General features: G+C 41.7%; 1 protein-coding gene across 1 annotated transcript in view; it reads left to right on the top strand.

Moving 5' to 3' along the window:
- Window positions 1-12633, top strand: part of TUSC3 (tumor suppressor candidate 3) — a 123918-nt gene that overhangs the window by 50013 nt on the left and 61272 nt on the right. The window contains exons 3-5 of the mRNA XM_081924600.1: window positions 4156-4273; window positions 6953-7093; window positions 8599-8739. Coding sequence (XP_081780726.1) covers window positions 4156-4273; window positions 6953-7093; window positions 8599-8739 — 400 coding nt within the window. The remainder of the gene's footprint in view (window positions 1-4155; window positions 4274-6952; window positions 7094-8598; window positions 8740-12633) is intronic.

Consider the following 12633-nt stretch of genomic DNA (forward strand, 5'->3'; position numbering starts at 1 on the left):
CATCTATCTGGTCTAGGGAACTGCCCATTCCCAGTGCTTCTTGTCTTGTCTGGATTGAGTTCCAGTTTACTGGCCCTCATCCAGTCCATTACCAAGGCAAGACAACAGTCCAGCACATCCAGTGCCTCACCTGCAGATGTACAGGAGAAGTCCAGCTGGGTTTCATCAGCATATTGCTGACAACGTACTCCAGATAACCCCGCTCAGTGGTTTCATGTAGATGTTAAACAACATGAGTAATAAAATTGAACTCCGAGGAACCCCACATCCAAGGCTCCATGGGGCCAAAGAGTGCCCTCCATGGGGCTCCAATGTGTGCTCTCCACCATGTGTACCCATTTTTGGACAATCTTCTCTTGAGGTTGCGCTACAATTGACAAGTGTGTCAGAGGTGCCAATGCAATCAAGGAATGTCTCTCAGCATGTGGTTTCATAATAAAATGAAAAGAAGAAAAGGTTATCTTCAGCCAGCACAGCATCTACAAGCTCTGTTGGATACACAGAATGGGTTGGTATCAGTCAGTCTAGATCGTGTGTTTAAAATATTGCCAGCAAATTGCTGATTATAAGGTCAGCTCTGCTGATACACATAGCCCATGGTACAGGGACTTGTAGTTTTAACAATTTATCTGATGTTTTGGGCAAAACATATCAGACCATTACAATGGGTATTACTACCTTTTTAGATACTTTTGACTGTGGGGCTATGATTATCTCTAAGAGGGTGGACTCCAGAATTCAGTTTATTTCTTAGATCTGGTGAGAATGGTAATGACTACAAGATGCCAGTCTGATGGGCATCTGGGCGAAGAACAAGGCTACTCATAGTGTGAATTTGTTGGAGATGTGGGAGGCAAGTTTAACTCTTTGGCATTTTGCCCAAAGCTTCAACTTGGATCACATTAAAGGCAGGACAGTTCTTGGTCTCAGAGTTTGCAGTGCTAGATGGCAGTACTCATGAATAGGAGGGAAGACTGCAGAGCATATGAAAGGGGAGTCAAATGTGTGGGTCCACTGACTAAGTTGACAGCAAGTTCATTTGAGGAAATGACACTTAGCATCCATGTTTTGCAGTGTCTTGGGTCAAGTTTCAACCAGGGAACTCTGGCTCTGTTTGCTACTCCAGTGAACATACAGACATAACTTTCTTTTTTAAAAAAACTTGGTTCCAGTGATCAAAGGCATAAGAGATGGATGTGGATGCATTGTCAGTGCTTGGACTAGAGGGTCTTCATTATGCTTTCCTACAAATTTCACTTCTGCCAAGTGTTCTAAGAAAATTGAGATTGGAGAGATCTTGAATAATTCTGATAGTGTTGGTTTGGCCATGGATTACAGAATGACCATGTTTTACATAAATTTTGCAAACGGCTATAGCCCCACATGCATTGCAAATACAGTGGTACCTCGGGTTGAGAACTTAATTCGTTCTGGAGGTCCGTTCTTAACCTGAAACTGTTCTTAACCTGAAGCACCACTTTAGCTAATGGGGCCTCCTGCTGCCGCTGCACCGCCGCTGCACGATTTCTGTTCTCATCCTGAAGCAAAGTTCTTAACCCGAGGTAATATTTCTGGGTTAGCAGTGTGTGTAACCTGAAGCGTATGTATCCTGAAGTGTATGTAACCCGAGGTACCACTGTACTGCCTCATCTGGGTCTTTTGACGCTGGGTCTTTTGAACTATGGTTCACCCAGATATGGAGAGGTTCCATCTCACTGCTTGAAAATTGAGCAGGAGAATATGAAAAGTTGTGGTTTCTTAGATATCATGATGGACATATTTGTTTCTTGGGAGTCTTTCAGTGATCTGGATCTGAAACTATTTAACTATTATCCTTCAATAGTTAAGATCAAATGACATCAACTTGGAGTCAAAGAATTTACCCCCAACTTGAAAATAAATCCAGTAAGTCTTTTTGTCCAATGGATGGGTTTTTGCTTTACCCTATGATATTATACCAGTGCTTTTTTCTGGGGATACTCCAGGGTTATGCAGTACTGGCACCTTTGTTCTAGAACAAAAGCACTGGTTATAAGTGTAGCCCTTACTGTAACAACTTCATGGTGAGTGTCAGCACCATATTTTTTTCCTGAAAGAAAAGCACTGATTATACCCTTAAAAGTACTGCTATAAAAACAGCTGTTCTGGATTTATAGGATTAGGAAAGGAAGAACAAACCAAAGGGGAGAGAGAAATATTTAGTATTCCCAACTTGAAGTAACTTCAAAGAAGCACTTATCCCTTTTCTTCCCCTGAAGGCCAAATATTCTGTTTAATATTTTGCCCAAACGGATACAGTGACATTCAGCTTGATCCTGTGCAAGATTATTTAGAAGTAAATCCCGCAGTGTTCAGTATGGCTTCCTTCCAGGTCAGCGAATGCACCAGCTTTTGCTAGCCTGATGCCTTCCATACGTTTTGTGATAAAACTTGTATCAGCTCCAACCTGTGTGGAAGGCACCCAAGTTGTCAAAGACTGGTGTATAGAGTTGGTGCCTGGCTGTAGTCCTTTTGCATTCTTGCCTGGTAGGTAAGTCTCACCAAACACTGGGGGATATAATTCCAAATAAACTTGCCTAGGACCTGGAAGCCTGTGAATAAGCTACTTCCAAAAGCCCGAGGGCAGTATCCTTCAAAATAGATGTGCTGGTGCAGTGACTTTTGGCTACACAACAGAACTTCCCTTGCATCCCTTCCCAAAAATCTGTTCTGGAGTTTTCCCCAACCTTCCAGAGCAGATCCAGAGAAGGCAAGGAGAGAGGAGAGGGAGGGGAAGTTCCACTGTGAATGCAGAAATCCTTGCGCTAGTGAAACTACTTCACTGGGTACCATGTGGATAACTGCAAGTGCTTCAAATGACTTTTCCTTGGGGCATACAAGTAAGGTTACCAGACATCCTCGTTTCCCGGGGACAGTCCTCAGATTTACAAATCAGCCCCCATACAAAATCCATTGAAGTTGAAAAGTGTTCCTGGATTCATTGAAAAAAATCTGGTAACCTTACGTACAAGGTTAACAAGAAAATTCAACTGGCGTGGTCTTCTTGGTTGGGTGTGAAATGCAATACCAAGACACAGCCATTCTGTTTGTGAAAACAAAGCAGAAGGCATCAAATGCAAAAATGAAAGTCCTGTGTCAGTTGTTCAGGCATGTATTCCACTACTGGCAAGAGAGGACGGTCTCCGGCTGTGCCATAGTTTAAATTTCCTGCAGCCATGCTCCTTGCCCCTGCCAGCACTGATTGGGCAGTGAGGGCCACTCCTAGGTGGGGCCCACTGCTGGCAATGCAGCAACAGTGCCAAGGAGGTGCTGATTTCCGGCCCCGGCCAGATCACTGCAGGGCCTGATGCCTGACCACAACGCCACCTACCAGGTAATGTAAGCAGACTTGCAATAGACAGATTAAAACAAAAACAAAAATGGGACAATCCTAGGCTAGTGATAGGTAGCTGACACTACCTTGGTCTCCTGGGGACAATTTGGGAATAGTAAAAAGCAATTTTGCAATCCAGTTTACCTAGGTGTTCAGCATAGTTCCTGTTCCTTGAGCAGTCCAGTTTTCTTGTGGTAACTTATAAGGTCACCCAGTGAGTTTGATGACCAAGCAGGGCTTTAGGTCCTATCCAACACTAACCACTACACCACCACAGGCTCTTTATTTTGGATTTTGGAAGTTTTGAAGGTGGTAGCAGCCCCTTCCACACATTTTTCAAGTTATGGAGGGGTTTGTGTGAGCCCTGCTATAGTGGTTAGGAGCAGTTAAAATCTCATCTCTTCCATCGACTCAACAGTTTACTGTCCCCCACATTGCACACTGGTGCAGCAACAGAAAGGAGGTGATTTGCTCAAGGTCACTGTCTTTCAGCCTTGGGTCTCATCTGCAATGTGGGAATGATGATGATTACTGAGAATGACCTTTTCAAAGCCCTTGAAAGTGTTCTGAGTGTTGTAAATACTGTAAAGTTTTCTCCATTTTCTCAGGTTTAGCTGCGAGTTTTTAAAAAGAAAAGATAGTGTAATTTTGTGGAAAAGAATGCACATTACAGTTTTATGTGAGGTTCATCTAATGCTGTAAGTAGGACGATGTTACTGCAGTTATTAATGGTGCACTTATTAGGTAGTTGAATGTGTTTTTCTCTGTCTTTACTCTTCCAGGCAAGCTAATGAGGAATATCAAGTGCTGGCTAACTCATGGCGCTACTCTTCAGCATTTTCGAACAAACTTTTCTTCACTATAGTAGATTATGATGAGGGCGCTGATGTTTTTCAGCAGGTGAGAAGGTGCATTCCTGAATGCTAAGCTGCTCTTGTGTTCATCATTCTAATATATTCATACTCTTGGTTGCCCTAATTGTATGTTTCAGACATGTTTCACCTTTTTTTTAGAGGGGGTAAGCCCAAGCACAGATGATGGAGAGACTGCTGTTGTTACTGAGGTTATTGATGAGAAAATTCCACCATACTCCTTTAGCTGCCACGAAAAAATGAAGAATGTTGCTGTTCTGAGAGATCCGCAGCAGTTTGCTTCTGCTGCCCACAAAAATGTACACATTGTTCATTTTTTGTAGTCCAGATGATCATGAAACTGTGGCTTAGATCAGGGATGAACAAACCTTCCCACCCCTGTTGAGGAGCGGTTCCACTCAGGGCTAATCTTTTGGGGGGAGTGGGCAAATCCAGAAGTGTTTTCAATTAACCGATCTGGAAGAAAGACCAATTTTCACTATGCCTACCTCAGATTTGAATTCCCAACCTAGGTAAGTATGCCCAAAAGTAACCCTCAGTGAGTTTTGTGGGGCTACTGTCAAATAAATATGCAGAGGTTGGGTGGGGATTTTTTTTTTTTTTAGTTCAACAGACAAAAATCACTAGTATTCTGAAAAGCAAGTGAAATAAACTGCTTTCTTACTTTACTGTGCTATATATACATACACACACAAGCACAGAAGCCTACCACTTCTCCTCAGGCTATACAAGTAAACAAGTTAAAAGTTTTTTTAAGAGTTCAGTTTATTTTTATAAAACAAGACTGCTACTGCTTCCAGTTATCCTGAAACATTGACACTAATAGTTTTATACTAAAATGTAGGTTATGGCCGTCTGTGGCCAACTTGCCAGGTCATTTTCTCCCCCTTCTCTCCATAATGTATATCAGTTGTCAGAGATTTGATGCCATTACCTATGTTCTCCCATTCTTCAGCATCAGCTGCTGTTGGACGGAAAACGCATACCGTGATGGCATCACATCAGATGTAATTGAATATATATGTTATGGGGAAAAGGGGAAGAAGAGTGTGGCACAGAGAGGCTGTTTTCGATGGCCACCCTAACACAATATGTAGCTTTTGTCCTTCCCTATTGCTGATACCTTTTTACCTTATTGCTGATTGCTCTCTTTCTCCTCTTCCATCCTCTCTCACGCACCCCATGGACCTGAGTAATTGAGTTCACATAAAATGCATATCATTCAAATTGATTACTTCTTTAAAAAGACCTCACTTTTGCTAGTTCACAAAGCGAGCTGCAGTTCAGCAAAGCTATGTGCTGTCTTCTGAAATATTACATTTGACCAAAAAACAACAACCCACAACCAACCACATTTCCTAGTGCCTCATATTTTGCAGTTTCATGACATATTGGGTTGTCAACAAATATTCCGTGGAGGAAGAGAATATGTTGTACTTGGAATAAATCCAATTATTTAACATCCAGCTTGATTATTGTACATAATTTGAATTTGCAACATTTAAATAATGTATTTATGTAACATAATTTAGTTGTGTAGTGAGCATACAGCCCTGGTAATGAAAATGGCTGGGCTTGTGTATGTCATTAGAGGCAATCTTGTTCCATCCTCGTTGCTTTCACAGGTTTCTTCACTCAGATTTCAGGGTAACCTTATATGTCCACATCCCTGAGTTCTGAGAGAGAGAGAGGGTATAAATAAATACAATATTGCCTTTCGTTAGTGGAAAATAACGGCTCGGATCCTGACATGTTGTTTAGTCGTTTAGTCGTGTCCGACTCTTCATGACCCAATGGACCAGACCAGTGTCTTCCACTGCCTCTCGCAGATTGGTCAAACAATCTGCGGAAAATAACGGCTTGGCTCCTGACATAGCTTTAAGGAAATTGGAAGGAAAGTTTCCTGTTCCATCCTTCCCTCTGCAGTTACCTATGATGACCAAGGAGGCTTGGAAGCTCTCTTGAAGAATGTGGGATGAGGCACAAGGGCTATTTGGAGAAAGATGAAGCAACAGGAACTTTTCTTATGAGAATTTCCTTAGCTTAGGATCCAAACCTGACTTAATGCAATTCCCCACTTCTCTTAGTGCCCTTCCCCATGTTTCATCCCACATTGTTCTGGGAGTACCCCTGGACACAAGATATTTTTAAGAGATACAGTGGCTGCAGAGAAAATGAAGGGTCAGGAAACATTTCCTTATGTCAACTTCTACAAGTTAGCTGATCATAAGATCTAGGCTGGTGATGATACTTAGCTTTTATATTTCATCTTTTGAGTTCCAACCCCACCCCACCCATGAGAAGCAATGAGAGGTACTCAACTGACTGTTTAAAAGCTTAACTGTTCACATGGGGATTCCTACTACCCTGATCCTTAGTACTCGCTGTACTGAACTTTTGTACATCCATTGAATATTGTATTGTATAATTTCTGTTTTGCAAATTGCCTTGTTTTTACAATAGAAGGTGATCTGTAAATGGCTTTAAATACATAAATTACATGTGTGCAGCTGACCTGTACTGTACTGACCTTATTGTTCCCATACAGTAGATGGGGTCTTGATAGAAGCCCAGTGGCTTGATTTAATGGCACATTGTTAAGCATAATATACAATATACTTCCATACTTTTAACAGTTTCCCAAAAGGCTGACAAAGGACAGATATGCTTTTTTAATATTTGGTGGCATCTTTGTTGTCTCTCATAGCTCAATATGAACTCTGCTCCAACGTTCATGCATTTCCCTCCGAAAGGGAAGCCCAGGAGAGCTGACACATTTGACCTGCAGAGAATTGGATTCGCAGCAGAGCAGTTAGCTAAGTGGATAGCTGACAGAACTGATGTTCATGTAAGTCACTTGACAAAGTTAAGAGACTCATCCACACTTATCTTCATGTTCTGTGACAAACAGACCTTAGGAATTGGGGTTCCCTCTTCCCCACTACCTTCAAATGATATCCCTCCCCCATAAGAGTCCTCTACAAAATGTATTAAAATAATAAAAGTGCCAGCTGTGCTACTCTATCACTCTTTGGTAACTCCAGAGGGAAAAAAATTAACGATGTATTTCAATCTTGCTTTGGTAGCTAAAATATTAATCTGGCTGTCTCCTAGCAGAACATGAGGAATGATATTGTACCAATTAATTGATTAATGTGAGCACGTACTTGAAATATTTCTTATTGCTAGTAATAACTCCCAAGTCTAACACTGAGTAGTTGTTGATTTTTTTAAAAAAATAATGCTGTAGATGTACAATTGGTAAATATACTGAACAACTTTATTTAACTGCATGCAGGCATAGTGGGCAAGAACACTGTAGGAAAAGTATTTATCTAAAGGAAAAACTAGAAGTCTCTTTAGAATTAATGAAGAATTAAAATCTTGACCGCTTCTTAGGGTTGATGCAAAGGGGACTTTTCAAGAAACTGGGGGATGTTTTTAGGTTCACTGCTCAAATGGGGCACAGCTCACCAGCACATTCTCTTGTGCAAACATCGCTAAAATGAATTGACGACTATAAGTTCCTTTTCATTTCATCAGGTCTAGTGCAGGAGAACCTTGCAGTGGAAATTCTTTCAAGTTATCTCCTGAGTTTAGAGCTTCAGGCCCCTTTGCCAGGCTCTTCCACTTCTGTGTGCTGTTGCTGTGACTAGCATAAACTTGCTGCCATCTGAATGTGGTTTTGTAGTTGCCACTGAAGGCTTTGAGGAGGGGTAGCCAATCTGGTGTCCTCCGGGTGATTTGGAATACAGTTCCCGTTGGATCCAGCCCAGTGCTATTTTTCTAGAAAAAGTGGTGCTGGAACTCACCATGAACACCCCCCTTGTTCTCTGATAATGGCAATGGTGCCCACCTGAGAGGTGCTGGAACTGAGTTCCTCCTGAAAAAAGCCCTGCCTCCAGCAAGCATGGTATCACCCACACATCGAAAAATGGGGGGAAAGCAGTTTTAATCTGCACTTGTAGCATTTTACTTGACTAGATGCATACAAGTTTAATTGTAAATGGCTGGCTCTGTTTAGTATGTAAATTCTGCATGCCTAGGTGTATGTCTACTTATACAGTGGTACCTCAGGTTAAGTACTTAATTCGTTCCAGAGGTCTGTACTTAACCTGAAACTGTTCTTAACCTGAAGCACCACTTTAGCTAATGGGGCCTCCTGCTGCTGCCGCACCGCCGGAGCACAATTTCTGTTCTCATCCTGAAGCAAAGTTCTTAACCTGAAGCAATATTTCTGGGTTAGTGGAGTCTGTAACCTGAAGCGTATGTAACCTGAAGAATATGTAACCTGAAGTACCACTGTACAGCAGAAAGCAGAAAACACATGACATGCTTTTTATTGTTTTACAGATCAGAGTGTTCAGGCCCCCAAACTATTCAGGTACCATTGCATTGGCTCTCCTGGTGTCGCTAGTCGGTGGCTTACTCTACTTGCGGCGAAACAACTTGGAGTTCATCTACAACAAGACTGGTTGGGCAATGGCAGCACTGGTAAGCCAACTTTTCATTTTAAAAAAAACAAAACCTTTTCGAAGCTCAATTAATTTGATTGTTTATATAACAAGATTTCAAGTCCCATTCGCACTGTTAATGAGAGAGCACTGCATTAATAAATAGATTAGCGAGAGACAGCATTGATTGTGAAATCATAACAGGAACAGCTGGGCCAAACCTCAAGGGCAGTAAACAGTGCTAGCATGCAATTAAGAGGTTGCCGATACCCTGGCTAATTGTAATTGGTTCCAGTGTTGGCAGAAGTTGGTTAAATTGACATCCCCCCACCCAAAGTTCAAAGGCATAAAGGTTACAACTCACAAGTTAACAGTTGCTCAGAACTGGGGGGTGGTAGGGTGGGTATGCTTATGAAATTTAAGATGCTGATAATCACTGTTTTATCAGATATATAACATTAGTTTTAGTGACTGAAACGTAAGATAGAGCTGGGCTCCTTAAACATTGGCATGGGAAAATATGAGCCACATGGCTGCAGCTAATGTTAGGTTCTTGTATCAAATTTCTTTTCTATGAAATTTTTGCTAGATAAGAGCTTAGCTTTAGTGGCTGGGAGTACAGCCCCCTCATCTGAAATCTCAGTACTTGAATCCACTGTTGAAATACCTTCATTTATTGTTCAGCATCCGTTATAATGAATCTGTGTTGCATAGTTGTTTTCAGTCTTTTACTTGTGCTGTTGCTTTGTTGTTTAAAAAAATCTCTGCACCCATGAGAACAAGGCAATCCTATTTTAAAACAAAGCTGTCACCACCACCACCTGCCATTGAAGTTTATGAACCTGACAGAATAATGGATCTGGGAGAACTCCCAAGTCCGAGAGTATTACTTATACTCCCACCTCCACATTCAGCTCTTCCTTTTATTGTTACTTTCTTCACATGTAAGTAACAATGCTGCCAACAGTGCATGGTTCAGTTGCTGAACCGACATGAACCAGATTCAGGTAGGTAGCCGTGTTGGTCTGACACAGTCCGAATAAATTAGAAAATTGTCCAATAGCACCTTAGAGACCAAATAAGTTTGTTTTGTGTGCATGCAGTGTCTGAAGAAGTGTGCATGCACACGAAAGCTTATACCCAAAACAAATTTAGTTGGTCTCTAAGGTGCTACTAAAGGGACACGGGTGGCACTGTGGGTTAAACCACAGAACCTAGGACTTGCCGATCAGAAGGTCGGCAGTTTGAATCCCCACGACGGGGTGAGCTCCCGTTGCTCAGTCCCTGCTCCTGCCAACCTAGCAGTTCAAAAGCACGTCAAAGTGCAAGTAGATAAATAGGTACCACTCCGGTGGGAAGGTAAACGGCATTTCCGTGCACTGCTCTGGTTCGCCAGAAGCAGCTTAGTCATGCTGGCCACATGACCCGGAAGCTGTTCGCCGGCTGCCTTGGCCAATAAAGTGAGATGAGCGCTGCAACCCCAGAGTCGGCCACGACTGGACCTAATGGTCAGGGGTCCCTTTACCTAAGGCGCTACTGGACAGTTGTTTAATTATTTATTTATTTTGTCATGAACCAGTATGCTAAGCTGTCCCCACTGGTAATAGTAATGGTAGGCTTTGGTCCTTGATAGTCGTTAACACATGCATTGAACACAGGGACGCCATATATACATTTGCTTTTTACTCTCATTTTACCATATAACTTGCCCCACGTTTGTTCAGTTTGGGGGCTTGTGTATACATGCATATATGTAAGCATGCATCATTAAAATATATTGTAAGCTGCCTTGACAAACATTGGTTTGAAAGGCACTGTATTATAAAATCTTAGAAATAAATTCAACATTTTTTTGTCCACCTTCTACATCTCATGAGGTTGGCTCTTGCTTGCAAAAGCTCATGCCAGAACACATTTGTTAATACTTAAGTTGCCACAGGACTCTTTCCACTATAAGATGTAGCTATAATCACACTGCACAATAGCTCCTGAAGTCCTGCTAAGTTTGTAGCTTTCCTACCCACAGGTACTCCTTTTGAATTCCCCGCAGAGCTGGGAAGATGGAAAGGAGCTGCTTAGTTATCTTTCCCCTCATATTCCCCACCCCATATATATATGAGAGAAAATGCAGTTAAATTGTTTGACAAATTGTCTATTGAAGCAGATTTCCAATCTTGAACTCTTCCATAGTGGTATCTCCAAAGATAAGAGGTGGTGGTGATGATTTGTTGGTAGCTTTTAAAGATCTTTTATTCATGCAAAATCATATCTCTCTTTGGAAGGAACAGCTGCATTTAGCCATAGGAATATTAAGGTAGATATTTTCGCTTTAGAAACATTTCTGAATTCTTTTCCCCCTTACATTCTTAAATGCCACCTGCTTCATTCGTTTCTCTGCCTTCTCCATCAAATGCCACCCACACCATTTTTCAGGTTACGGCCTGCTAACATGCCTTGTGTCCTGCAGAAAATACTTGTGAGAGCCTTCCTTTGTTTTATCCCTTTATCCCTAGTCCATAAAGCTAAAATAAAATAATTATGAATCTGACGTGGGAGTTAGACCAGACAGTGGGCAGTACCTGTGTCACCTGAAATTGTTGCTGAATTCTTTTAAAGTGGAGAGGGGAAATAAAATTGCACTTTCTGCGGGAAGGAATGCTGAAATTTCTCTGCTTGCTCCTGAGAGAAACTGCTTCCTCCCAGTTTGTTTTCTGGTGCCCAGGAGGAGGGGGAAAAATGCTGATAAAAACAGATTTTCTGGGGTGTGAGGGAAGAGAAGGTGAGGGAAAGGTCCCCTGTCTACTCATCTGTGGCATTAATCTACATGACTCACATTCTGATATTCAGGTCATGCCACCATAATATATAGTTTGACCTATATATTTGGCTGCAAACTTGTCTGACTTGCAGGATGTAAATAACTACGAATCTCCCTGCAGGGATATGGCAGTAGCCCAGCGGGATTTGTTACTTTTTGTCCTTGGCACAGAAGGCCAGCTGAACATTTTCCAAACTGCTTTGGAATCACCTGAAAAATAAATAAATCTCAAAACCAGTTTGCCACGTGGTTTGGTAGAGAGTGGAGTTAGGAAAACAATTCCACAACCCCCTTGGGAGCACAATACTGGTTTCATGGTCTTTTAGGAACAGAGTCCATCTAGCGCCATTGGGTCAATCTAGCTCATCACTTCTGAACCCAGCAGTACCAGGACTTTCTGGGGATTGACTATGACACTTTCTATGTGCTCTGCCATTGAGCTACAAGACTCCTAATGTGATGAGGATCTTCTTGTACTGCCAGTGTACTCTTTCTTGGTGATATCAGCATTAGTCATACTCAGCATAGACCAAACTGAGATTAATGGAGATTATTTCAGTAGGTTTACTCCCAAGTACAATTTATCTGGTTATCACTTGCTTCCTCTCACCTTCTTTTGCTGTTTTACTACTTTCTGGGAATTTCCTTACAGAGGTTTCTGGGAGGACCTTTTCCCCCTGGATTTTTTGAATGGAGAAGGCAGCATCTCTTTTTAGATGTAGAACATGGTGCTGGACTGAGTAAGATTGCTCTCCACTGCAAGGCTTTGAAGATGTCTACAGATGTGTTAACCTGACCCTTTTGTCCCTTGCCTGGTACAGAAATGTGCAGGAAGAGGTGTTCCTGTCATCTTATGTATTGTACCTATGTCCTGTTAGAATAAAATGGGTAATGTTATACATAGTTTTTGATTCCTTGGAGGAATCATGGGGTAGAATTATTATGCTTGGAACGAAAAGCCATGTAATGATTTTAAGCATATGCAGAGATGTTAGTAGAAAATAACCAATTGGACAGCAGTACTTCATTGAGCCTCAGTCCTAGGGGGTTCAGGAAATTCAAGAGTTTAATAAAAAAAGGAACAACAAAGAAAATCCAGTGTTCAATTCTATCTTG

This window comes from Podarcis melisellensis, assembly GCF_964234715.1.
Source record: "Podarcis melisellensis genome assembly, chromosome: 9".
In the NCBI taxonomy this organism is placed as follows: domain Eukaryota; kingdom Metazoa; phylum Chordata; class Lepidosauria; order Squamata; family Lacertidae; genus Podarcis; species Podarcis melisellensis.